Source organism: Gorilla gorilla, chromosome 6 (genome assembly GCF_029281585.2).
Source record: "Gorilla gorilla gorilla isolate KB3781 chromosome 6, NHGRI_mGorGor1-v2.1_pri, whole genome shotgun sequence".
NCBI lineage: Eukaryota > Metazoa > Chordata > Mammalia > Primates > Hominidae > Gorilla > Gorilla gorilla.
In genome coordinates this window covers 98,454,097-98,477,836 of record NC_073230.2, presented here as the reverse complement: position 1 = coordinate 98,477,836, position 23,740 = coordinate 98,454,097, and the positions used below count along the sequence as shown (strand labels likewise).

The following is a 23,740-nucleotide window of genomic DNA, read 5'->3' as shown; positions in this document are numbered from 1 at the left end:
TGCTTCCGCTCGCGCACGGTGCGCACAGCCACTGACCTGCACCCACTGTCTGGCACTCCCTAGTGAGATGAACCCGGTACCTCAGATGGAAATGCAGAAATCACCCGTCTTCTGCGTCACTCAGGCTGGGAGCTGTATACCGGAGCTGTTCCTATTCAGCCATCTTGGCTCCTCGCTACTTCTCTTCTTTAATGGGGAAGGGAAAGGTGTAATGGGGGAAGTGTTTTCCCTCATTTGGTAGTAGAGGTATCTTGTCAAAGAATAGGAGATAAATGCCTTTATGCTGGACATAGAGCAAATCTGTGTCCCTGGATGCCCTTATGAAGTCTCCCTCTCCTGCCTTCATTCCCTTCACACCCCTCCTCCAGCCTGGAAGCCACAAACGACATGAGTTCATGTCCAGGAATCAGAGAGACAAGGACCTGTTTCTTAGGAAAATAAACTGGAATTTGAGTCTAGATTCTGGGCCCATGGGGCACACTCAGCAGTGTACTGGCAAATGGATAACAACTAGCTCTCCAGGAGGGAAAAGCCCTGATTTACATCATTTTCTCACCAATTCACACAGTATAAATACTGCCACTATTACCAATCTCAAGCTACCAACATGATGCCATTGAATACATGGTTGGGAAAACATAGATAGGTTCTTTCATTATTAGATAAGACCAGGCTCTATCACCTCAATGGACCCACATTTTCCTCCTTCTTCTTTCCTCCTCCTCCTCCTCCTCTTCCCCCAACTCACATTCCTCTAGGGATTTTCCATTATCCTGTCTGTGAAGACAGTAACATCTTCATTGAGGGGTAGAGGTTGCAGCTCTTGTCATTGTTCTAATTAGAATGAGTTGCCAGTTCACCTTTGATTGGCGGCTTCTCACCCTGGCCCAGATGCCCATCCTCTTGTGCCTCATAGGATTAGATAACATGCATCAGCTTATCAGTGAGCTTTGTTCTCTCCTGAATCCCTTTCTGTAGTCTACCACCTTCAAGAAGATATTAGAAGGTATAATTTGTTTCTTTCCTTCACAGGAAACCCCAAGCATGAGTAGGAGCATACAACGAGATGCCCATACAAAAAATACCAGATACATCATAGGTACACTTGAATTGATGTGAAGTGTCCACGGCTAACAATGAATCTTTGCTCCATTTTGTAGACTATAAGCTCTCTAAGAACAAGGTAGAGACCATATCTCATTAATTATTGTACTCAGTATCTCAGGAAATAAATTATTAGATAATGTGATGGTGGCCTCAGCTACTGGCAGTCTTTCCCTTGAGCTCTGCAAATGCAGCAAAGTACTGAGCTCAAAGGGAAGATTCAGCCAACAAAATACTACACAAGTAATGCTCAACACAGACAACATGTTAGTTTAAATGTATTTACTTCATAACATGACAGATTTTCTCCAAAATGGTGAGGCATAAATACTACATGAGTATAACCAAGGTGTGGAACTAGTATTACTTGCTTGAGTATCATTTTTGTATGTAGTACAACTAAATGTCTCAGATTGATTAGGACTGTAATCTAGACAATTTCTGATGTCTGTGAACCTTTTTTCTTCCATGTATTTTGCCCATCAGCAAGAAGAAAGGTAAAACAGGGCAGATTATTATGTAGCAGCTATTTAATAGACAAATAAGTGTAAGTTGATGGAGAGCAGTAATGTTCCTTAATACAGACACTTGCACTTGGTAGACAGATTCACCCAAGTTTGCATATTATAATTCCAGCCACCACACAGTGAGTGAGTGACTCTTTCTCACAATATCACTAACTCTAAGTCTCTGTCTCTCATCACATCCTATATTCTCACACCTCCCCTGAGCCCTAGGGGACATGATGCCTACCCGATCCTGCCGGCTGAGAGAAGGATGGTATATTTTCTTACATTAGTCAGGTGAGATAAAATTTGAAGCTTTCAAGCGGAAACTTTTACTAACCAACTGAATGAAAAGAAAGTCAAAAGAATAAAACTGTGGAATTCAGTGAGCACAGATAAAAGTAGCTTCAACAATCTCAGTAATGAGACTTTTACCACATGGGGGAGCTCATTCTAGCATGGTTAAACTAATTGTCAGACAGTGCTGACTTACATTGAGTGAAAAATCAGTGAATAATTAGGTGAATAACTTTCATCCATCTGGCATCATCAGTCTGCCTTATGGAACATAAAGTATTTTATATACAACTATGTTATCCACCTTAAGTCTTTTGAGGTCAGATATCCAGTTTCTTTCATCATTCTTCTGATAATGTAGTTTCTAGAATTTATGAATCTGGTCAGCTCCATCTGAAGTGCTACAATTTGTCAATATTCCTCTAAACTGTGACCAAACGGATCAAAGATTTTTCAGGTGAGCAGGATCAATGTAGTTCCTCTCATTTTTACACACATTCTGCCAACACAACCTTAACTTACATTAGTTTCATTAGCAACCATTTTTTATTGCTTATATTTAGTTGCCTATCAAGGAAAATGTCAGGGATGCTTTCTGAGAAAGAATAGCAGACCCTGACATCCAGGAACTGTCTTGGTACTATCAGGTCAAAATTCTATAGATAGACCCAATACCCCAACTTTGGTTTCCAATATCATTCTCCAATAAAATGAGCCAGGGCTTCTTGGAGAAATGGCTAATTCTAAGGCTGGCGCAGAAATATATGAGTCTGGAGCATCTTACTGAGCTCCCAGTGGCCAAAGCTGGAATGATTTGAACAAATCAATAATGTAGTGTTGGATTATAAACCAAAGTATAAACAAATGTTCATAAATCCATACTGACATAAATAAATGATGAAGGAAAAAAGGAAGGAAGGGAGAGAGAAAGTGGGGGAAGCCTCCATACAAAGAATTCTAAATGATTTATGTAGATATTCCCTCCTCAAGAAGGTAGAAGATAACTGCCCATTCTCAAGTATGGGTTATGCTTAGTGACTTCTTTCCAGAGGATGTAATATAGAAAGAAAGTGGAAAGAAACTTTACAATGAAGAAAACTGGCAAACACTACCTTAGCCAAGGTTAAACACCACCAATGGCAAGTCACGTCAATGACATGTGCCTTTGATATGACGTGTCGAGTATGATACTTTACCTCTGTGGTCTTCATCCCAAAAACCTATAATCCCAGTCTAACAAAGACATCAGGCAAACCCAAACTGAGGGGCATTTTGCAATATACCTGACCAGTACCAGTACTCAAAATTGTCAAGGTCATCAAAAACGTGGTCTGAGACATTGTCACAACCCACAGGAACCTCAGAAGACATGACAACTCAGTGTAACGTAGGATCCTGGAACAACAATAACAAAAAAGGAGCTTAGGGAAAAACTACTGAAATCTGAATAAAATAGGAAGTTTACTTAATATTGTATTGGTTTCAGTGTATTAGTTGTGACATATATAATGTTAAGATATTAACAATAAGAATAAACATGGGGCCAGGCACAGTGGTTCAGGCCTGTAATCCCAGCACTTGGGAGGCTGACTCAGGCAGATCACTTGGGTCCAGGAGTTGGAGACCATCTTGGGCAATGGAGTGCAATCCTGACTCTACAAAAAAATACAAAAATTATCTGGGAGTGGTGGTGTAGACCACACCCGTAGTTCCAGCTATTTGGGAGGCTGAGGTAGGAGGATCAATTGAGCCCAGGAGGTTGAAGTTGCAGTGAGCCGTGATTGCACCACTGACAGAGCAAGACCCTGCCAAAAAAAAAAAGAAAAAGAAAAAAAAAATGTTGAGAGGTATATAGGAACTCTGTACCATCCTTGCAACTTCTCTGCAAATTTAAAACTTTTAAAGTTTGGTATTTTTTATTATTATTATTATACTTTAAATTTTAGGGTACATGTGCACAATGTGCAGGTTAGTTACATATATATACATGTGCCATGCTGGTGCGCTGCACCCACTAACTCGTCATCTAGCATTAGGTATATCTCCCAATGCTATCCCTCCCCCCTCCCCCCTTTAAAACTATTTTAAAATGAAAAGTTTATCAAATTTACAAGAAGAAAAACATTAAAAAGTGGGCAAAGGACATGAACAGACACTTTTCAAAAGAAGTCATACATGCAGCCAACAAGCGTGTGAAAAAAAAGCTCAATATCACTGATCATTAGAGAAATGCTATCAAACCACAATGAGATACCATCTCACACCAGTCAGAATGACTGTTATTAAAAAGTCAAAAAACAACAGATGCTGGCGAGGTTGCAGAGAAAAGAGAATGCTTATACACTGTTGCTGGGAGTGTAAATTAGTTCAACCATTGTGGAAAGCAGTGTGGCAATTCCTCAAAGAGCTAAAAACAGAACTACTATTCGACCCAGCAATCCCGTGACTGAGTATATGCTCAGGGGAATATAAATCATTCTACAGTAAAGACACACGCACATGAATGTTCACTGCAGCACTATTCACAATAGCAAAGACATGGAATCAACCTAAATGCCCATCATGACAGACTGGATAAAGAAAATGTGGTCCATATACACCATGGAATGCTATGCAGCCATAAAAAGAATGAGATCATGTCTTTTGCAAGAACATGGATGGAGGTGGAGGCCATTATCCCTAGCAAACCAACACAGGAACAGAAAACCGAATACCACCTGTTCTCACTTAAGTGGGAGCTAGATGATGAGAACTCATGGACACGAAATGCGGAACAACAGGCACTGAGGCCTACTTGATGGTGGAGAGTGGGAAGAGGGAGAGGATCAGGAAAAATAACTATTGAGTACTAGGCTTAGTACCTGGGTGACAAAATAATCTGTACAACAAACCCCCGTGAAATGAGTTTACCTATAGAACAAACCTGCATGTGTACCCCTGAACCTAAAATAAAAGTTTAAAAAATAAACAAAATTAAAAGTTTATTTAAAGTTTAAAAAAGATTCTGACCAGGCTTGGTGGCTTACGCCTGTAATCCCAGCACTTTGGGAGGCAGAGGCAGGTGGATCACCTGAGGTCAGGAGTTTGAGACCAGACTGGTGAACCTGGTGAAACCCTGTCTCTACTAAAACTACAAAAAATTAGCTGGGCATGGTGGCAGGTGCCTATAATCCCACCTACTTGGGAGGCTGAGGCAGGAGAGTCACTTGAACCCGGGAGGCGGAGGCTGCAGTGAGCCAAGATCACGCCATTGCACTCCAGCCTGAGCAACAAGAGCGAAACTCCGTCTCAAAAAAAGAAAAAATAAAGATTCGATAGAAACAGCAGAGGAACTTTAGACATAGATAATTATTATCCCTTGTATCATCTTATGAAGAAATATTTGTGGGGTCAATAATAGATCCTTTGCCACTTTTTTTCTCCTCAGCCTTAAGCTCTCTGAAAAATAATCGGTTATGAGCTAAGCTAAATGAGCTCAGCATAAACCCAAAGCTGTGAAACTGAATCTTTACCATGGTACCACTACAAGAATTGGTGGTTTGTTTTTTAAAATGATCTCTAGACTGTCAAATGATTTTGGATAGGACAAAAGAGAAATACATACTGTCCCCATTCAGCTTCATTTTGACCACCTTCTTTTTTATCTTCTATTTTGATATCATAAAATTGCTTTTGAATTAGATCTTTCGGTCTATCCCTGCATTGTCCCACTTCAGTGTCAACTCTGTGAGTCAAAGATTACGTCTGGATTGTTCACTAATATACCCTAAAGCTTAATGAATATTTGTTGAATGAATGAATGATGAACAGAAAGAATAAGTTTTTTTATATGCAGATGACACTGTGCCAAAAATGGGGAGGAATTTACGGTATGTAATCACCATCAAAAAGCTTAAGATGAGTTGTTTTAAAACCAGATTGCCCAGTTTAGCAAATGTTCTTATTTTTAACCCAATGTAGTATGTAAATTCAATTAAAAGAACTAGAAAACCATTTTGCCATTAACTGGAAGACTAATTTTATTGATTTAAGCTAAAATGTTTATCATCGCTGCAATAAAATTGTCATGACAACTATAAGTGATTGAGGATAACTGGTTGAAAAATTTTTTAGACTAAAATTACATGGTCTCACTTTACAGCATTGAACTTTTGAGCTTCAATCATTTGCCCATAGACTGTAAAAGAGAACTGTTTTTTTAAGGAAAACTGTAACACTGTCTCTAGGTACCACTTCAGCTCCTCTGCAGGAAATGAATTCTAGGTGGATAGCTGTCGGGTCATTTTTATGAGAACATTAGCCCTACCCTCCAACCAGTTGATTTTCTGAGCTTAGGGATCCACCCTTAATTGGCAAGATAAGAAGTTTTCAATCTAGGAAATTATTAGCCCTACAATCTTATATTATCTGCTACTCACGCAAAATTGGTTATATGAAATAATATTACCGAACGCTATGAGGTCCTTTAATATTGAAAATTCCTAACCCGGGGTTTATGCAGCCCCCTGAAATTACATGCAAAATGTAATTTTAAGAGTGTTTATATGTAAAACCCCTAATAAATGGTCTATACATCATCAGAATTTGAAAGCGGTCAATGATGCAAAGAATGTCCCTCCTTTAAGTCAGCTTATTCTTGGATCAAGTCAAACCATCAGACAGTTCGTTACTTGTTCAGTATTATTTTAGCCGATTTTAAAACTTTTTATATTTGAGTTTGAGTGTACTGGAATCAGACTGTACAGGAGAGAATCTGTCATTGTAAGGATACTTGAAACCAGTGTTGTAAACCATGGTAGCCACTGTGAAAACCTATGGGTCAGATTTTTATTGATTCTTTGTACTGGAAAAGGCTGGACCTCTGTTGAACATGTGGTTTGGTTTTTCTTATAAGCATGTGAATCTTGAAACTGTTCATGTGTCCCTCTTCACTAGGAGAAGTGGGAAACAGACCAAATTTATAGGCACCCTTTATCAAAGGTATAGGCTTTTACGACATGCATTCAAAAAGTATTAATCTAAACCGTAACTCCATTGTATTACTTCCCTGTCTTCATGTCCCAGTGTTCCAATTTCCTGCACTACTTCATGTTTTCCTTTTCTTCGGTATATTTCTTTAAAGCTTCACATCCTTTTTGAAATAAGATGTGAGATATAAATAGGCAATATAAAAAATAACTCAGCTAACACAAAAATTCTATCAAATTGTACTTTACTGAAATGAAGTTTCTTACTGTCTTTGTTGTTCCTTTTTCAAAACAAAGACAATAAAAATGAAAACATAAAAAGGTTTTAGTCCTTAATGCATAGAAAAATACTTTAATATAGAAGATGGCTTGGTAATGAAATGTACATTTCAGAAACCACCAAATATACTACATTAAATGTTACTTTTTAGGATAATACTGCCATTAGTTTTGGCACAGTTTAATAGTCAATATTAATATATAAGATACCTTATAAAATTGATTACAATTTTATTCCATTGACTATTGTATCTAAAAAATATATCACATTTGCCTTTTAACTGATGTTTTCTTTAAAACAAAGACACTTTAAAAAGACACCTTCTAAGTAAAAAATTGAGAAATTATCTGAAAATATTGGAATAATTCAATAGCAATAAAGCAATTACAACAAAAAACAACGTTTATCAGTATTAAATAATTTGTATAACTATGACAAGAAATATTTGACCTCATCAATACAAGTTTTCAGGTCGCTGTCATCTTGCTTGAGGTATTTTCCATGTTTTCTCTTAAATGTAATACTCTCATTTTGTAAAATCTAGTCCTGTAAGATTTAAAAGAAGAAATTGTTAATATTCATTCCAATATGACTCTTAAATTTCCTGCTTTTATACAACCCTATTGAAAAAATTAATTTCAAAAGCCTAAATACATGTCTGATGTTTAAAATTTCTTCAACAAATGTAATATGAATAATTACAGGGTTAAATGGCTTTCTTATGAACTATTCATGGGGAAACAAGGATAATTTTAATTATCTACCAAAGTGTATTATATTCCAAGATCATTTAAAATTGTAAGTCAGAGCTTGTGTGGTTTGTAAATAATATAAAATGAGTAAAAATGAGAATCAAAACCTATCATTTTAGGGAAAAAAACTAAATATGGTAAATTTGCTACCTTGTTGGATAACTTGAAAAAAATCAGAAGAATTAAATAGTGACTTTTAAAGGAAAGTAAACTGCTATTCTCTTAAATACACATTTAAATTACCTCCTGTTATTTTCTGTGGAAAATTATATTTGGGGGGCATCGCCTGTCTTCTGCCCATTCCATGAGATCTTGAAAGCAAGCAGTCTACATACATGTCCCAGAAATCCTGAGCTATGTTTAAGAAGACATTATAATGTCCAGGCCGCTGAGATTTTTGCAAGAACAACATGAAATTCCAAAAAGCATCCACATTGTGCTCTATCTTGAGTTCCTTGAGATCTATCAATGTCAAAGAGCAAGCTTTCCAGCACTGGAGATCAATGTCTTCGGTGATTCCTGGGCTGATGCTGGCAAGCACTCCTTTTTGAAACTCAAAGTCAGCATTCACCAGATTGATCAGCATCATGCAGCCCAGCTGTAGATAGAACCATCTTCTTGTAGCAAGACACATATTCTATACAGAAAAAAAAATGGAGGATATATTTAACTTAAAAAAGTTATTCAATCACTTGATCTAAAAAACTATAAATACACATATATTTGCTTTTGATCAAGCCAAATCTGCTTACTAGGTATTCATTTTTTCTAAGTTACTGATTATCACATCTTCCTTTAGGATATTAGAGTTCCGATTTGATTTCCAACGTTCTGATCAAGAGTCTTTGAAATGCAACACGTTTATGAAAATGCAAAGGTTCATTTCATCACAGACCTTTAAAACTGGCAGAAACCTTAAAGAGCTTATGCTCCAACCTTCTCCCTTTACCGATTAGATCATTAGTGATACCGTTCCGCAAGTCTTCAGACTCCTGGCTGCCTATCCAAGACTCCTACCTACCACAACACATTTCAACTAAGTGAATCAAAATGCAGTCCTTTCTACATGTAACATAGGAAGTATTTTGTTGTTGTTAATTGAGATATTATTAACCCAAATGGTACTAGATCTCACAAGCACCGTTTAAGTCTCAAAGTTACTGCTGTTTCCATTTTCATGTATTGAAAAATACTTGTTACGCACTAATATCCGGTATATTCTTGGCTTCCCTCTGTTTAGGAGCTGGTTGGAGAAGATGAACATAGACATACATAAAGTGGCACGAAAACAAAGGTGATATAAGGTAGGATGATATAGTGCAGGGCCCATTACATTCAGCAAAATCTTGACATTTTTCTAATGCCTCTTTGCATGCCTGCTTGCCAACTGATTGTTGGGTAAAATCGGCCCAAAGCACATAAGAGGAAGTTAAGGACTAAGTTGGCATTGAATTGCCACACACCTGCTATTCAAGGCTGCTGTTGGAAATGTCCCTTTCACAACATTGACAGCCAACGGGGAGAGATAGGGAGAGGAGAACAGATCCAGAACACAGGACTCACCTTTTTCCGCCGTACACGGCCGTCTGCCACCTCCCCAAAAAAGTTGGGCTGAAGAGAGAAATCATACGAATCAAATCTAAACAGGACATTCAAGTCATTTCACATCGTCGAAAATTGTGCAAATTCCCCAGACTGAGCTGAAAGCTGGCAGTTTATGATACGTGTTGTATCAGAGGGGCTAGGGTAGAACCAGGGAATTTCTTCCCCCTCGATTTCAGGTTAGCGCCTCCCCCAATGCCCCCAGCCCCGGGTCAGGTCACCTGGGCGCAGAAGAGGGAGGCCACGCGGGAGTCGAGGACCTCTGGTCGACGTCCGAGGCGCGCGTCCCGGCGCGGTGTCCTGGGTGCGCTACGCTCGTTGGGAGGAGGACGGGGCGCCTCCTGCCCAGGAGGAACCAGAGGTTTCAGCGCGGACGACCCCTGCCCAGGGCGCCCTCTGCCCAGCGGACCCACTTCCCGAGGCAGGCGAACTGGGCGAGGCAGCGCTGTGTCACCCACCCCGAGCGCTCACCGGGCGCCCAAGCTCGCTCAGCGGAACCGTCTCGGCCGCGGTGCGCTCCGGCGCTGGGAGGCTCTGGCTGGCACTGGCTCACCGCGGGTGGAGCTGCCGGTTCTGCTGCGGCCACGCGGGGTTCCCGAGACAGACCCGCCGCTGGGACCGCGATCCTTTTCTAGAGGCTGAGTGAGGGGGCAGATCGTGGTGGCCGCGCTCTCGAGGCCCCTCCCTGACCTCGCCCAACTTCCCAGCCTCCAGACCTCGGGGGCCCCTGCGCCCTGTGGCCCTGCCTTGGGCGCTGCTCTCGCCTCTCCTGCCCTCCTCCGACTTTCTTGCTATGCCAAAGGCTCAGTGTCTTCTTCGCTCTCTCCTTCTTACTTTGTTCCTTCTTTTTTCTTAGCTGAGAAGATCCAACTCGGCAGTAGTCAGTCCACATACCCAAGTTATCTTCTCCCTCCGCCCACCCATGCTCCACACCGTATTCTCCTATCCAGAGAAAAAATCTCTTAAGGCTGTGAACTCTCTTAAAATCCTAAACCTCCTTGAACGGTTCTAATCTCTAGCTAAACACCGTTTATTATTAACACTAACACATACACATGCGCAAACATACCCTTGCTTCTACACTGGGGAAAATGTTTCCTTTATCCCTTCATGGATGAAGACCCGAGCAAGTACCTTGAATTTCACATATGTATGTTGTCCATCAATCTCAGCCCCAACACATCACTTGGACTATATATGAGTTTAAGTCTACCTGCTCTGCCTATAGCCCAGCAGCGATGATCAGATGGGGCTAGGGAAATCAAAGCCAGCTGCCTTATCCCCATTTCCCTTCAGGCAGGCCACCCTTCTCACAGGTTCTTGAGCTGGGATGGTGAGATCATGGGGTGAGATGAGTGCCAAACCAAACAGCCCAGTTCCCCCAGTCATTGTCCCCGCTAAAGCTCACTTCTCCCAGCACCCACCATTATTCAAAGCTCCACCCTGTTCTCATCATGTTGGTGGAGCTAACGTGGTCAATCATTAGTTCTGCCCTGGCAATGCCTTTTTACGCCCCTTCTATCTGCAGGACCACCTCCTGCACAAAACAGAACTGAGAAAAGGGGAAGACTTGTTTACTCGGATTAGGTAGGATATACACGAATCCATCTCACACCAGATATTCTTCTGCTGTAGACTTCCAAGTGTTTCAGTCCACCATTAATCATGGACTCTCACAATTAGCAGAGATGCGGAGTGACCTAATCCAACATCCCAGCTGAAACGTGAACAAACCACCCTCCCAAGGAATTTGTCCACCCACCAAAGCTGTTTTCCAATGTGACTTAACCTTGGGCACATGTCCCTACCCCCAAAGGAAGCAACCCCTTCCATCTTTGGGTTAATGTTGGCTTCCTTCTAAAATGAATTGGCTCAATTTCTCTGTTGAGTAACCACATAGTTCCTGTCCGTCTTTTTTCAAAGATATACTTTATTTTTCATAAAACATTTTTATCTGTTTACAAGTATTGCAAAACCTATTGAAAAGTTGTAAAATACAGAAAAATATAAGGAGACAGGTAATAGTTGTCATTAAAATGCATTTTTAAAGAATATTCTAATATTAGAATTAGAGTAATGTACTAAATAGGAGTACATATTTGGGTATGATTATTATAACACACACACAGGAATGGTATTCTGAATACAGAACTTATATAAATCAATAATAGAAAAATAAGGGTAATTGACAGAAGAGTAGACCTTAATATTCAGTAAACATGAGAAAAAATACTGAAATATTCTAAATTTAGATAGACTTAATAACAAAGCCATTTCAAGGAAATGATATATTGTCTTCCCCAAATGAAGCTTAACAAAAATTAATTTGGTAAAATACAATCTCAGCAATTTTTTGAGAAAATGAACACTTCATATGCTTTTGATGAGACTATCAGCTGGTATAATCACCAAGGAAGAAAACTGGCATTATCTGTTTAATCTGAAAATGATCTAGAAATTTTACTCTTGGTGTCTACCCCCAAGTCAGTGAGAGAAGATATTCTTTATGAGACTGATTTTTCTGAAGGGTCTACTTGCTACATTCAAATAGAATCTGGCAAAATGATGACAAATATAGTTTTTAAATCATCATTGGGTAATCAAGAAAGTGAAATCTCCAGGGAAAAGGCGGATGGAGGCAAAGCATAAAGAATCAGAATATGGAAAAGAAGAAAGAAGAGAAAGAGAGAAGGAAGAGAGGAAAGTGAGATGTAGATAGTAAATTTAGGCTTTATTAAAACTGGTAAGTATCTACAGTAAAAAGTGATACATAGATATTGAATTTAGACTTTGCAAAGTTGTTAAATATGTATGGTAAAATTTCTTGGGCAATTTCTAAATGACGGAAATAGAGAACAAAACTCCTGAACCAGGGAGAAAAACAGATTGACAAATAAAAAATTAATTGAGAAAGCAAGAAGAGAGAAAAAAGCACAGCAAAAGTGACACGTAGAAAGTAAATTTATAAGATTCAAGTCAACAATCATAATAATAGTCTGAACTTCTTGATTAAAGGAAGGAAGATGTGGTTGGATCTTAAATTCTGCTATGTGCTTTTACAAAAGATACACACACCCAAAATGAGGACAGAGAAACTTGAAAAGAATGGAAACAAATATACCATGCAAATGTTAATTGTATTTTAAACTGACAGCTTTATTGATACAAAAAAAGCATGATGAAGGAGAAAGGGGAACACTACATAATGATAAAAGACTCAATTCAGGAAGAAGATAGAAATATTCTAATTTTAGATATACCTAATAACGAAGCTACAGAATACATAAAGCAAAAACTGACAGAAGTAGAGGGAAATTTTCACAAACTCACTATCATAGTGGGAGAGTTCCACAAGCCTTTAGGTTAAGATGATAAATAATACTAAATGTGTAGATGATTTGAACCATCAAGTTTATAAGGAACCATGAAACTTGCAGTTAAAGAACACATTCCTCCCGTTAGAAAATAAAGCAAGTCTCAGGTGCAGCACACCAACATGGCACATGTATACATCTGTAACAAACCTGCATGTTGTGCACATGTACCCTAAAACTTAAAGTATAATAATAATAAAATAAAAGAAAAAATAAAGTCTCATGAAATTTAAAGCAAGTCTCAACAAATTTCAAAAACTAGTATCACTCAAACTTTGTTGCCTGACCACAACACAGAAAGTTTAAAAGTCTAAAAAGTGTTTTAAGAAATATAAAAACAAGAACGTAGTTTTTCATGTTTTGAAATTTAAACAATAAATGTACTTATTTATGCAATAACTTTAAACAATAGATTTTAAAATAAAATACAATGGAAATTATAAAATATTTCAAACTGTGTGATTAAAAAACATTGCATATCAAAACTTGTGAGAAGCCAGTAAGAGGATCCTTTAAAGGAAATTAACAGCTTTAAACACTTGTGCCAAAAGAAGAGAGGCTGAAAATCTGATAGAGTGATAAATGCAACCAAATTTAACAGCTGGTAAAATAGAAGGAAAAAGGCTCTCAAAAGTTAAGAGATTTTACAAAAACACACGTTAGTGAACTAAGGCAAAAAGAGTTGATTCTTTGAATAAAATAAAGCAACCTCTGATGAGGGTGATCAAGAAAGAAAATGAAAGGTAGAAAATGATATATATCTATAGATAGCAAATAAAGATTAAAACTAGATACACGAATACTAAGAACCAACATATACCATATATTTGAAATTTTAAATTAAATTAATAAATTCCTAGAAAAAATATCTATAAAACTTGGCCAGGCGCGGTGGCTCACGCCTATAATCCTAGCACTTTGGGAGGCTGAGGCAGGTGGATCACCTGAGGTCCGAAGTTCGAGACGAGTCTGGTGAACATGGTGAAACCCCATCTCTACTAAAAATACAAAAATTAGCCAGGCATGGTGGCGCGTGCCTGTAATCCCAACTGCCCAGAAGGCTGAGGCAGGAGAATCGGTGGAAACCAGGAGACAGAGGCTGCAGTGAGCCGAGATCGCACCACTGCACTCTAGCCTGGGCGACAAAGAAAGACTATGGAAAAAAAAAAGAAAGAAGAAAAAAATCTATAACACTCATGTAAGAATAACTACAAAGCCAGAATAGTAAATGCTGTTTAAAGACCTTGAATAAGAAGTTTAAAATCTTCCCACTGGGAAAAAAAAATCAAGCCCATATGATTTTGCAGGGCAACTTTCAAGGATCAAGTACTTCCTGAAAATTAGAAAAGAAGGAAATCTCCCAGACTCATTCTAACAAAATGAGACAAGGACAATCTGAAAAAGAGTAAAGTCACAGGCCGTCTTACTAATGATTACAGATAAAAATAAATTCTAAACAAAATATTGACATACCAAATTCAGTAGGACTTACAAAAAACACAGCAGTATCAGGCTTGGATTATCCTAGGGATGCACGGGTAGTTTAACACAGGGGTGCCCAGGCCGTAGATTGGTACCCGTCTGTGGTCTGTTAAGGACCCAGCCGTACAGCAGGAGGTGAGCTGTGGGCCAGCGAGCATTATCACCTGAGCTTTGCCTCCTGTCAGATCAGCAGCAGCATTATTCTCATAGGAGCATGAACCTTAGTGTGAACTGCACATGCAAGGGATATAGGTTGCTGCTCCTTATGAGAATCTAACGCCTGATGATCTGAAGTGAAAAAGTTTCATCCCAAAACATCCCTCCCTGCCCTCCCCACCCACCCCATCTGTGGAAAACTTGTCCTCCACAAAACTGGTCCCCAGTGCCAAAAAGGTTAGGGACTATTGGCTTAACATATTAAAATCAATGACTATATTTACCATGTACACAAATTAAATGGGAGGCTGGGCATGGTGGCTCATGCCTGTAATCCTAGCACTTTGGGAGGCCAAGGAGGGCAAATTGCTTGAGTTCACGAGTTCGAGACCAGCCTGGGCAACATGGCAAAAACCTGTCTCTACAAAAAAAATACAAAAATTAGCCAGGCACAGTGGCACACACCTATAGTCCCAGCTACTTGAGAGGCTGAAGAGGGAGAATCACTTGAGTCCAGAAGGTAGAGGTTGCAGTGAGCTAAGATCATGCCATTGCACTCTAGCCTAGGTGACAGAGTGAGACTCTGTCTCAAAAAAAAATTTTTTTTAATTAAAAGAAAATAAATTGATAAAATTCAACACCCATTCATGATTAAAAAGCAAAAACAACTCTTAGCAAACTAAGACTAGACAAAATTTTCTTAACCTCATAAATGTTATCCACTAGAACCCTACAGCAAACATCTTTCTTATGGTAAAATATTAAAATAATTCTCTTTTAATTTAGGAGCGAGAAAAGATGCGCATCATCTCTGCTAACATTTAAAATAATACCTGCAAAGAAAGGGTTAGAAAAAAGTGGGGAGCGGTATAAGGAAAAGAAAGAGAGAAAAAGAGAAAGAGAGAGGGAAGGAAGGGAAAGGAGGGGAGGGAAATGAAGGGGAGGGGAGGGAAAGGGAGGGGAGGGGAGGGGAGGGGAGGGGAGGGGAGGGCCGGGCAGGGCAGGGAAGGAAAGGGAAGGATCACAACTGGATAGCCTAGAAGAGAGGCAGCAAAGCTCTTGGTGAGCATGGAGCTTAGAAATCAACTGCCTGGGTTTAAGTCCTCCCTTCTGTGTTCAGATGGTAATTTGTGGCTTTGAGCTAATGATTTAATCTCTTTGTGGTTAATTTCCTTGTGAGTAAAATGGAGATGAAAAATGACCCTGCTTAAAAGGGCTGTTGTGATAAATGTTTAGTGTTCTGAATAGTGCCTAGCACAGCATGCTATGTGGAATCATTTGCTTAGAAATAATAATAACATAAATTATACTGACAAATTAACAAGTTTTGTTAAGTGGTTGAATATAAGATCAATCTACAAAATCTACTGCATCAACTATATACGAGCAAAAGACCAGAACATATAAATTAGAAAAGAGATACCATTTACAATAGCAGTAAGATGTATAAGGTAGCTAGGAATAAATTTAACATAGGTAAATGAATTCTAAGTGGAGATTTTTAAAATTTTTATTGAAAGACATAAAAGACAATCTAAATAAAAATAATGCTAATATATGATCTATAAAGATATCATCTGCCCAAAGTAATATATGCATTTTCAATCAAAATCACAACAGGGTTAATGAAAATGTGATGCTAAAAGTTAAATGGTAAAGCAAAGGCTCAAGATAGCCAAAGTTCTCCTAAAGAAGGCCAGGCACAGTGGCTTATGCCTGTAATCCCAGCATGTGAGGAGGCCAAAGCAAGAGGATTGCTTGAGCCCAGGAGTTCAAGAACAACCTGGGCAACATAGTAGGGCCATGAGATGTGCACTTGTACCCATCAGGTCAAACATTAAGAAGTCTGACAATATCAAGTGTTGGAGACTGGGTGTGGTGGCTTATGCCCGTAATCCTAGTGCTTTGGGAGACAAAGGCAGGAAGATCACTTGAGGCTAGGAGTTCAAGACCATCCTTGGAAAGGCCCCTACTCCACAATTTTTTTTAACTGGGTTGAGTATGGTGCCATGTGCCTGTAGTTCCAGCTACTTGGGAGGCTGAGGTGGGCAGATCACTTGAGCTCAAGAGTTTGAGGTTCCAGTGAGCTATGATCCCACCACTGCACTCCAGCCTGGGTGACGTGAGACTCCGACTTAAAAAATATCAAGTGTCAAGTGTTGGTGAACATATGAAGAATATTAGTCAGGGTTCTCCCAAGAAACAGAACCAATAGGATCTAGCTAACATATGTATATATTATATTTTATGTAAAGATATATATATATATGAAGAGATGTATTATAAAAAATTGGTTCATGTGATTATGGAGGCTGAGAAGCCCCACAATCTGCCATCTGCAAGCTAGAGACTTAGGAAAGTCAGTGGTATAGTTCCAGCCTGAGTCCAAAGGCCTTAAAACGAGGAAAGCTGACAGTGTAAGTTCAAGTCTAGGCCTAAAAGCTTGAGAACCCGGAGAGCCAATGGTGTAACTTCTAGTGTGAGAGCAGAAGACTAATGTCTCAGCTCAATCAGTCAGGAAGAATCAGTAAATTCTCCCTTCCTCCACCTTTTTGTTCTATTCACGCCTTGAGTGAACTGGATGATGCCTATACAATGAATTGGCTGATGGGGAGGGCAATCTGCTTTATTCAGCCTGCCAATTCAAATGCTAGTATCATCCAGAAACACACTCACAGACACACCCAGAAATAATATTTAAACAAATATCTGGGTACCCCATGGCCAGTCAAGTTGTTACATATAACTAACCATCACATGAGGCAGTAGGACTCTTGCATAGTGCTAGGAGGAGCATAAATTGGTACAATCAGTCTAGAACACAAACTGGCACCATCTTCTAAGTCTGAACAAGTATGTAACTTGCAATAAGTTTTTCAATCCCAGGAATATATCTTGAAGAAATTCTTGCAAATAGGTGACAAGCAACATACCCTAAAACGGAATATTCATGGTAGCATTGTTCACAAAACCAAAAACATGGAAAAAGTCAAAATGATCACTAACATAATGGATAAATTAACTGTGGTATATCCAACATTGCAAGATGTTATTTGGCAGTGAAAAGGAATAGACTACAGCTATATGAGTTACAGATTTTAAAAAATGGATTGCTGAATATATCATTTTTATGAAGTTCAAAGACAAGCAAAATTAAACCATATATTTTTTCTTTACAAATACATACATTTGATAAAGCAGTTTTAATAGTAAGGAAGTAATTCACACAAATTCAGGAGAGTGGTTATGTTTGGATATACGAGGAAACAAGATCTGGAAAGAATTTATAGAGAGTCTCTACAGACAGTGATTTCACTAGTCTTATGCCTATGGTTTCTAACTACATATGTTAGAATATTTAGAATATATATAACATGTATAGGATATATCTGTTAGAATATATATTTTTCTATTATCAAATAATGCATAATAAAACATTTAGAACAATGACAGAAATGACATATTTCAAAGATAGAAAGATAAAACATAGGTCGGGTGCAGTGGCTCACACCTGTAATCCCAGCACTTTGGGAGGCTGAGGAGGGTGGATCACAAGGTCGAGAGATCAAGACCATCCTGGCCAACAAGGTGAAATCCCGTCTCTACTAAAAATACAAAAATTAGCTGGGCATGGTGGGTGCACACCTGTAGTCCCAGCTACTCAGGAGGCTGAGGGAGGAGAATCGCTTGAACCAGGAGGCGGGGGTTGCAGTGAGCCCAGATTGCGCCACTACACTCCAGCATGGAGACAGAGCGAGACTCTGTTTCAAAAAAAAAAAAAAAAAAAAAGAAAGATAAAACATGGTGATTTATAGCATTGATATGAGATGGAGCGAAAACAAAAAAGAACGAGTGCTTTCAGCATACCTGCTTATGGAGTGACATTGACAAATATGAAAGATCGAAAGGAAGATGATTAGGGGAGAATGAATTTGATTTAGGATGTGTTGTATTAGAGTTGATTCTGGATCTTCTGGAATATCTAAAATTTATCTAGAAATATAACTAGTTTGAGAGGTCTCTGTTTTGACAGAAAATTAGTGCCGCAGTTCGAGACCAGCCTGGCTAACATGGTGAAACCCCGTCTCTACTAAAAATACAAAAATTACCCGTGCGTGATGGTGTGCACCCGTAATCCCACCTACTCAGGAGGCTGAGGCACGAGAATTGCTTGAACCTGGGAAGCAGAGGTTGCAGTGAGCTGAGATCGTGCCACTGCACTCCAGCCTGGGCAACAAGAGTGCGACCCTGTCTCAAAAAAAAAAAGAAAAGAAAAGAAAAGAAAAAAGAAAATTAGTGAATTAGTGCCACCATGACAGTATACATTGATAAAAGAAAGTTGAGATGAATATGAGGACCTAATGCCCAAATTTTGGGGCTCATAAACTGCAAATGGAATCAATGAAGGAAGACAGGAAAGAATAATCAGCCTATGTAAGCTCCAGGGTGATATAATGTCATAGAACCAAAGAGAGGACATAGCTGAAGAACCAGAAGACTGCTGTAGGGTCAAACACTTTAGAGAGCGGTAGGAGAATTGGATTTGAGACAGATTTTTCATTTGGCAAAATGGAAGAGAAGCGGAAAACTCAGAAGCACACAACACATGTTAAGACAGTCATGATAAATTTATGTAAATGTTTAGATTTTACAGTTGGTTATTTATAAAGTCAAGTGTATTGCCTAACGAATCCACCTAATTTATCATCATAGTCCAAACAAGGCATCTAACTAAGCAAGTATGTTTTCCAAGCCACGCATTTTTTTATTAGAATTGTCTTCACGAGCAGCAATATATTCACCATCATCCCGTTCCTAGAATATTTCTATTATCCCCAGACTTCATCTATAAGTCATATCATAGAGCATTTCTCCCTTTATCTCTGTCACCTGACCCAACTCTAAAGCTCTTTCTACACAATTCAGCTTTACCTCTGCAATTGGGTATCTATATTCACTATATTACTTGACATCCATTTTTGAATGACTATAATATGTTGTCTTTCTTCCATGAGAGCATATAATATTCTCCTACAAGCTTATAAAAATGTCTCTATTTCACATGTTTTTAATGACTGGTATATAGTACAATGGACACAATAAATATTTTTAGCTTATTTCTATTTCATATCCATGCTATTGCCCCCTCTGAGGGAGTTTTGTCAGCTTTCCACCAGCCACACCCCTTAATTCTTTCAGAACTCCAGTGCTGCCTGAGATTTCCTGGTTTAGTCAGGCCAGTAGCCTATTCATTTGCCCACACGCTTCCTACTTTCCAATCACTTAGTGCAGTTTTGTCAGTTGTGTTAATCCCATTTCTCCTTTATTGAGCGTGCTTCTCCAGGAAATATTGCCATCATCACTCCCCACAAAATCTAGAAGGTCACTCCACACACCGTCAGGACATGTTGACTGAGTAATGCTGCTGAATACCTACAAAAAGAATAATTTTTCAATTCATTAACTTTTTGACTCAGTATAATGAAAGACATTAATTTGAAACATCTACAATTGCAATTGCCTCTAGTAAACTTTAATAACAATGTATTTATCAAAGTGTGATTCAATCACCTTGGGGAGAAAGAAAGCAGGAAATGAAGTTGAAACAAGTAAGTACCCTTCAGAGAAAACAAGCACTTGTTGACAGCTGACTAATTGAAGAGAAAGAAGGCATTCTTTTTTCAGGAACACAGGAGACAAAGATGAACAAAAGACTGTCTCAGAGACAGGAAAAAAATAGTTCAGGAGGGAAGTGAAAAAGAGATCACTAGTCCTTACCTCTTCCAAAAGGGATGATTAGTAGAAAATATTTTGTTATTGTTTAAGAACAAGAAATACAAATTTATCTTAGGACATAAAGACAAACACAAAGGCATATAAACATTGTGTATTCTAGGATCCTCGTTTTCCTTTTTTGCATAATTTTTTAGTGGTTGTTCTAAGCATTGCAATATATATCCTTAATATTTCAGACTACTTAGAGTTAATATTGAATCAATTCATTTAAAATGTAGAAATCTTGCAAGGCATGAGTTCATTTACTCACCTTTTCATCCTTTTTGTTATAGTTGTCAAATGCATTACATTTATACACGTTATAAATCCTATGATGCAATGTTATCATTTTCAGTGCTCTTTATTTTTTGCCCCTGAAGACCTGATTTTCCATCTGGTTGTATTTCTCTTCAACCTGAAGAAATTCTTTGGTATTTCTTATAGTACGTGTTCACTGGCTACATATACTTTTAGTTTTCTTTATCTGGAAATGTATTTTACTTCACCATCATTCTTTTATAATTATTTTCACTGGATATAGAATTTAATGTAGTTTTGAGTTTTGTTTTATTCTTTAAAGATGTTGTTCCACTGTCTTCTGGTCTCCATTATTTTTCTGATGAGAAGACATCAATCATTCAAATCACAATTCCCTTATATGTAATGTGTCATTTTTCTCTGACAGCTTTCAAAATATCTTTAGTTTTCTGCAACTTGCTGACAGTGTGCCAGGTGTGTGCAATGCAATTCTGACATTACCTAGAGTGAGGTCAAATTTCACAAGTTAAGGGTACAGTCTTCCATAAGAGCTCCCTTATTTTGTTATACGTAGTTAGGCATGAGTGGGGCACGTGAGGGCTCTCCCCCAGCCACTAGGAATGTCAGGTGATGGTTCAGCAATTATCACATTGACTCTCTAAAAGTGACAAATTGGTAGCCAGTGCAAGGGAGAGGCCATTTCCTGATGATCCACAGCTACTGCCCTGAAGTGTTCACTGAATATAGATGCCAGAGAGAAGGAACTTACTGAGCATGCACATTAAGACACAAAATGGCAGAGTATGACCTTCCAAGGGCACAGCACCAGAAAAGGGAAAAAAGCCTCAGATGGGCATGTGTACAACTAAACACACCACGCACGCTCACTTCCCAAGCACAAGGAGTGCACTGCACATGCAGGCAGCCCACTCTAAGGGAAGAATCATGAGAAAGGGGCCAGCCTATAAAGTCCTAGGATCAAGGTAAAGCACTGCACTTGTTCTTCAAGTTGCCTGATTGGATCTCTTCCAAGTGTACTTTCCTTTCTTTCCTGTTCTAATGCCTTCTTAATAAACTTCCACTCCTGCTCTGAAACTTGCCTAAAGTCTCTTTTTTTCCTGCTTTATGCCCCTCCATCAAATTCTTTATTCTGAGGAGCCAAGAACTGATGTTGCTGCAGACCTGTACAGATTCATCGCTGGTAACTCAGATACTGAGAGGTGACAGCATGCTGGCAGCCCTTGCAGCCCTCGCTGGTTCTTGGCGCCTCCTCGGCCTCCGCACCCACTCTGGCCTTGCTTAAGGAGCCCGTCAGCCCCCCGCCGCACTGTGGGAGCCCCTTCCTGGGATGGCCGAGGCCGGAGGCAGCTCCCTCAGCCTGCGGGGAGGTGTGGAGGGAGAGGCACGGGCGGGAACCGGGGCTGCGCGCAGCGCTTGCTGGCCAGCTAGAGTTCTGGGTGGGAGTGGGCTTGGCGGGCCCGCACTCGGAGCAGCCAGCCAGTCCCGCAGGCCCGGGGCAGTGAGGGTAATTAGGATCCGGGCCAGCAGCTGCGGAGGGTGCGCGGGTTCCCCCAGCAGTGCCGGCCCGTGGCGCTACACTCGATTTCTCGCCGGGCCTTAGCCGCCTCCCCACGGGGCAGGGCTCGGGACCTGCAGCCTGGACACCCTCCCCTCCACCTGTGGGCTCCTGCGCAGAGCGAGCCTCCCCGACGAGCGCCGCCCCCTGCTCCACGGTGCCCAGTCCCATCAACCGCCCAAGGGCTGAGAAGTGCGGGCACAAGGGGCAGGACTGGCAGACGGCTCCCTCTGGGACCCTAGTGCAGGATCCACTGGGTGAAGCCAGCTGGGTCCCTGAGTCTACTGGGGACTTGGAGAACCTTTATGTCTAGCTAAGGGATTGTAAATACACCGATCAGCACTCTGTGTCTAGCTCAAGGTTTGTAAATACACCAATCAGCACTCTGTATCTAGCTAATCTAGTGAGGACATGGAGAACTTTTGTGTCTAGCTCAGGGATTGTAAATGCACCAATCAGCACCCTGTCAAAACAGACCAATCAGGTCTCTGTAAAACAGACCAATCAGCTCTCTGTAAAATGAACCAATCAGCAGGATGTGGGTGGGGCCAGATAAGAGAATAAAAGCAGGCTGCCCCAGCCAGCAGGGGCAACAGGCTCAGGTTCTCTTCCTTGCTGTGGAAGTTTTGCTCTTTTGCTCTTTGCAAAAGATCTTGCTACTGCTCATTCTTTGGGTTCATACTGCGTTTATGAGCAGTAGCACTGATCACGAAGGTCTGTAGCTTCACTGCTGAAGCCAGCGAGACCACAAACCCACTGGGAGGAATGAGCGACTCCAGACTCGCCGCCTTAGGAGTTCTAATGCTCACCGTGGAGGTCTGCAGCTTCACTCCTGAGGCCAGCAAGACCACGAACCCACCAGAAGGAAGAAACTCTGAACACATCTGAACATCAGAAGGAACAAACTCTGAACACGCTGCCTTTAAGAACTGTAACACTCACCGCGGGGGTCCGAGGCTTCATTGTTGAAGTCAGTGAGACCAAGAACCCACCAATTCCGGACACAATATCTTCCACCAGTAACACCTTCAGAAACTAGTTGCAAGCCCGGGATTGCTAGGTCCTTGTTCTTCTGACCGACTGGCTACAAATTCAGGCATTCTCATTGCCCCATCAGCTTCTGTAATTTGCTAGAAATGACTCGCAGAACTCAGGAAAGTATTTATACTTATAGTTTTATTATAAAGGGTATAGATCAGGACCAGAAAATGAAGAGATCCACAGAATGCAGTCTGGGAATGTTCCAAACACAAAAGCTTCTGTGTCCTAAGAGCATTACTTTTCTGAATCATTAATATATAATTGCCAGTTACAGAAGCTCACCTGTGCCTTGGTGCCAGAATTTTTACTGGCGTTTTTTTTCTTTTTTTTTTTCTTTTTTCTTTTTTTTTCTTTTTGACACAGGGTCTCACTCTGTTACCCAGGCTGGAGTGCAGTGGCATGATCTTGGCTCACTGCAGCGTCTGCCTCCTGGGTTCTAGCGATTCTCCTACCTCAGCCTCCCAGGTAGTTGGGATTACAGGCATGCACCACCATGCCCAGCTAATTTTTGTATTTTTAGTAGATAAGGGGTTTCACCATGTTGGTCAGGCTGGTCTTGAACTCCTGATC

At 40.0% G+C, this 23,740-nt stretch overlaps 2 protein-coding genes and 1 long non-coding RNA gene across 3 annotated transcripts in view; 1 reads left to right on the top strand and 2 right to left on the bottom strand.

The window, feature by feature from the left end:
- Positions 1-9,550, top strand: part of CFAP69 (cilia and flagella associated protein 69) — an 81,254-nt gene extending 71,704 nt beyond the window's left edge. Inside the window, exon 23 of the mRNA XM_055346649.2 lies at positions 9,147-9,550. Within this exon, the coding sequence (XP_055202624.1) occupies positions 9,147-9,182 (36 nt within the window). The 3' untranslated portion in view covers positions 9,183-9,550. The remainder of the gene's footprint in view (positions 1-9,146) is intronic.
- On the bottom strand, positions 8,121-8,540 carry FAM237B (family with sequence similarity 237 member B). The gene has a single exon (XM_055346657.2). The coding sequence runs from the start codon at positions 8,538-8,540 to the stop codon at positions 8,121-8,123; it is 420 nt and encodes a 139-aa protein (XP_055202632.2).
- A 9,464-nt stretch (positions 9,551-19,014) lies between the features above and the next one.
- LOC129523612 (uncharacterized) overlaps positions 19,015-23,740 on the bottom strand; it is a 32,912-nt gene continuing 28,186 nt past the window's right edge. The window contains exon 5 of the long non-coding RNA XR_008667143.2: positions 19,015-19,953. This is a non-coding gene — a long non-coding RNA (uncharacterized lncRNA). The remainder of the gene's footprint in view (positions 19,954-23,740) is intronic.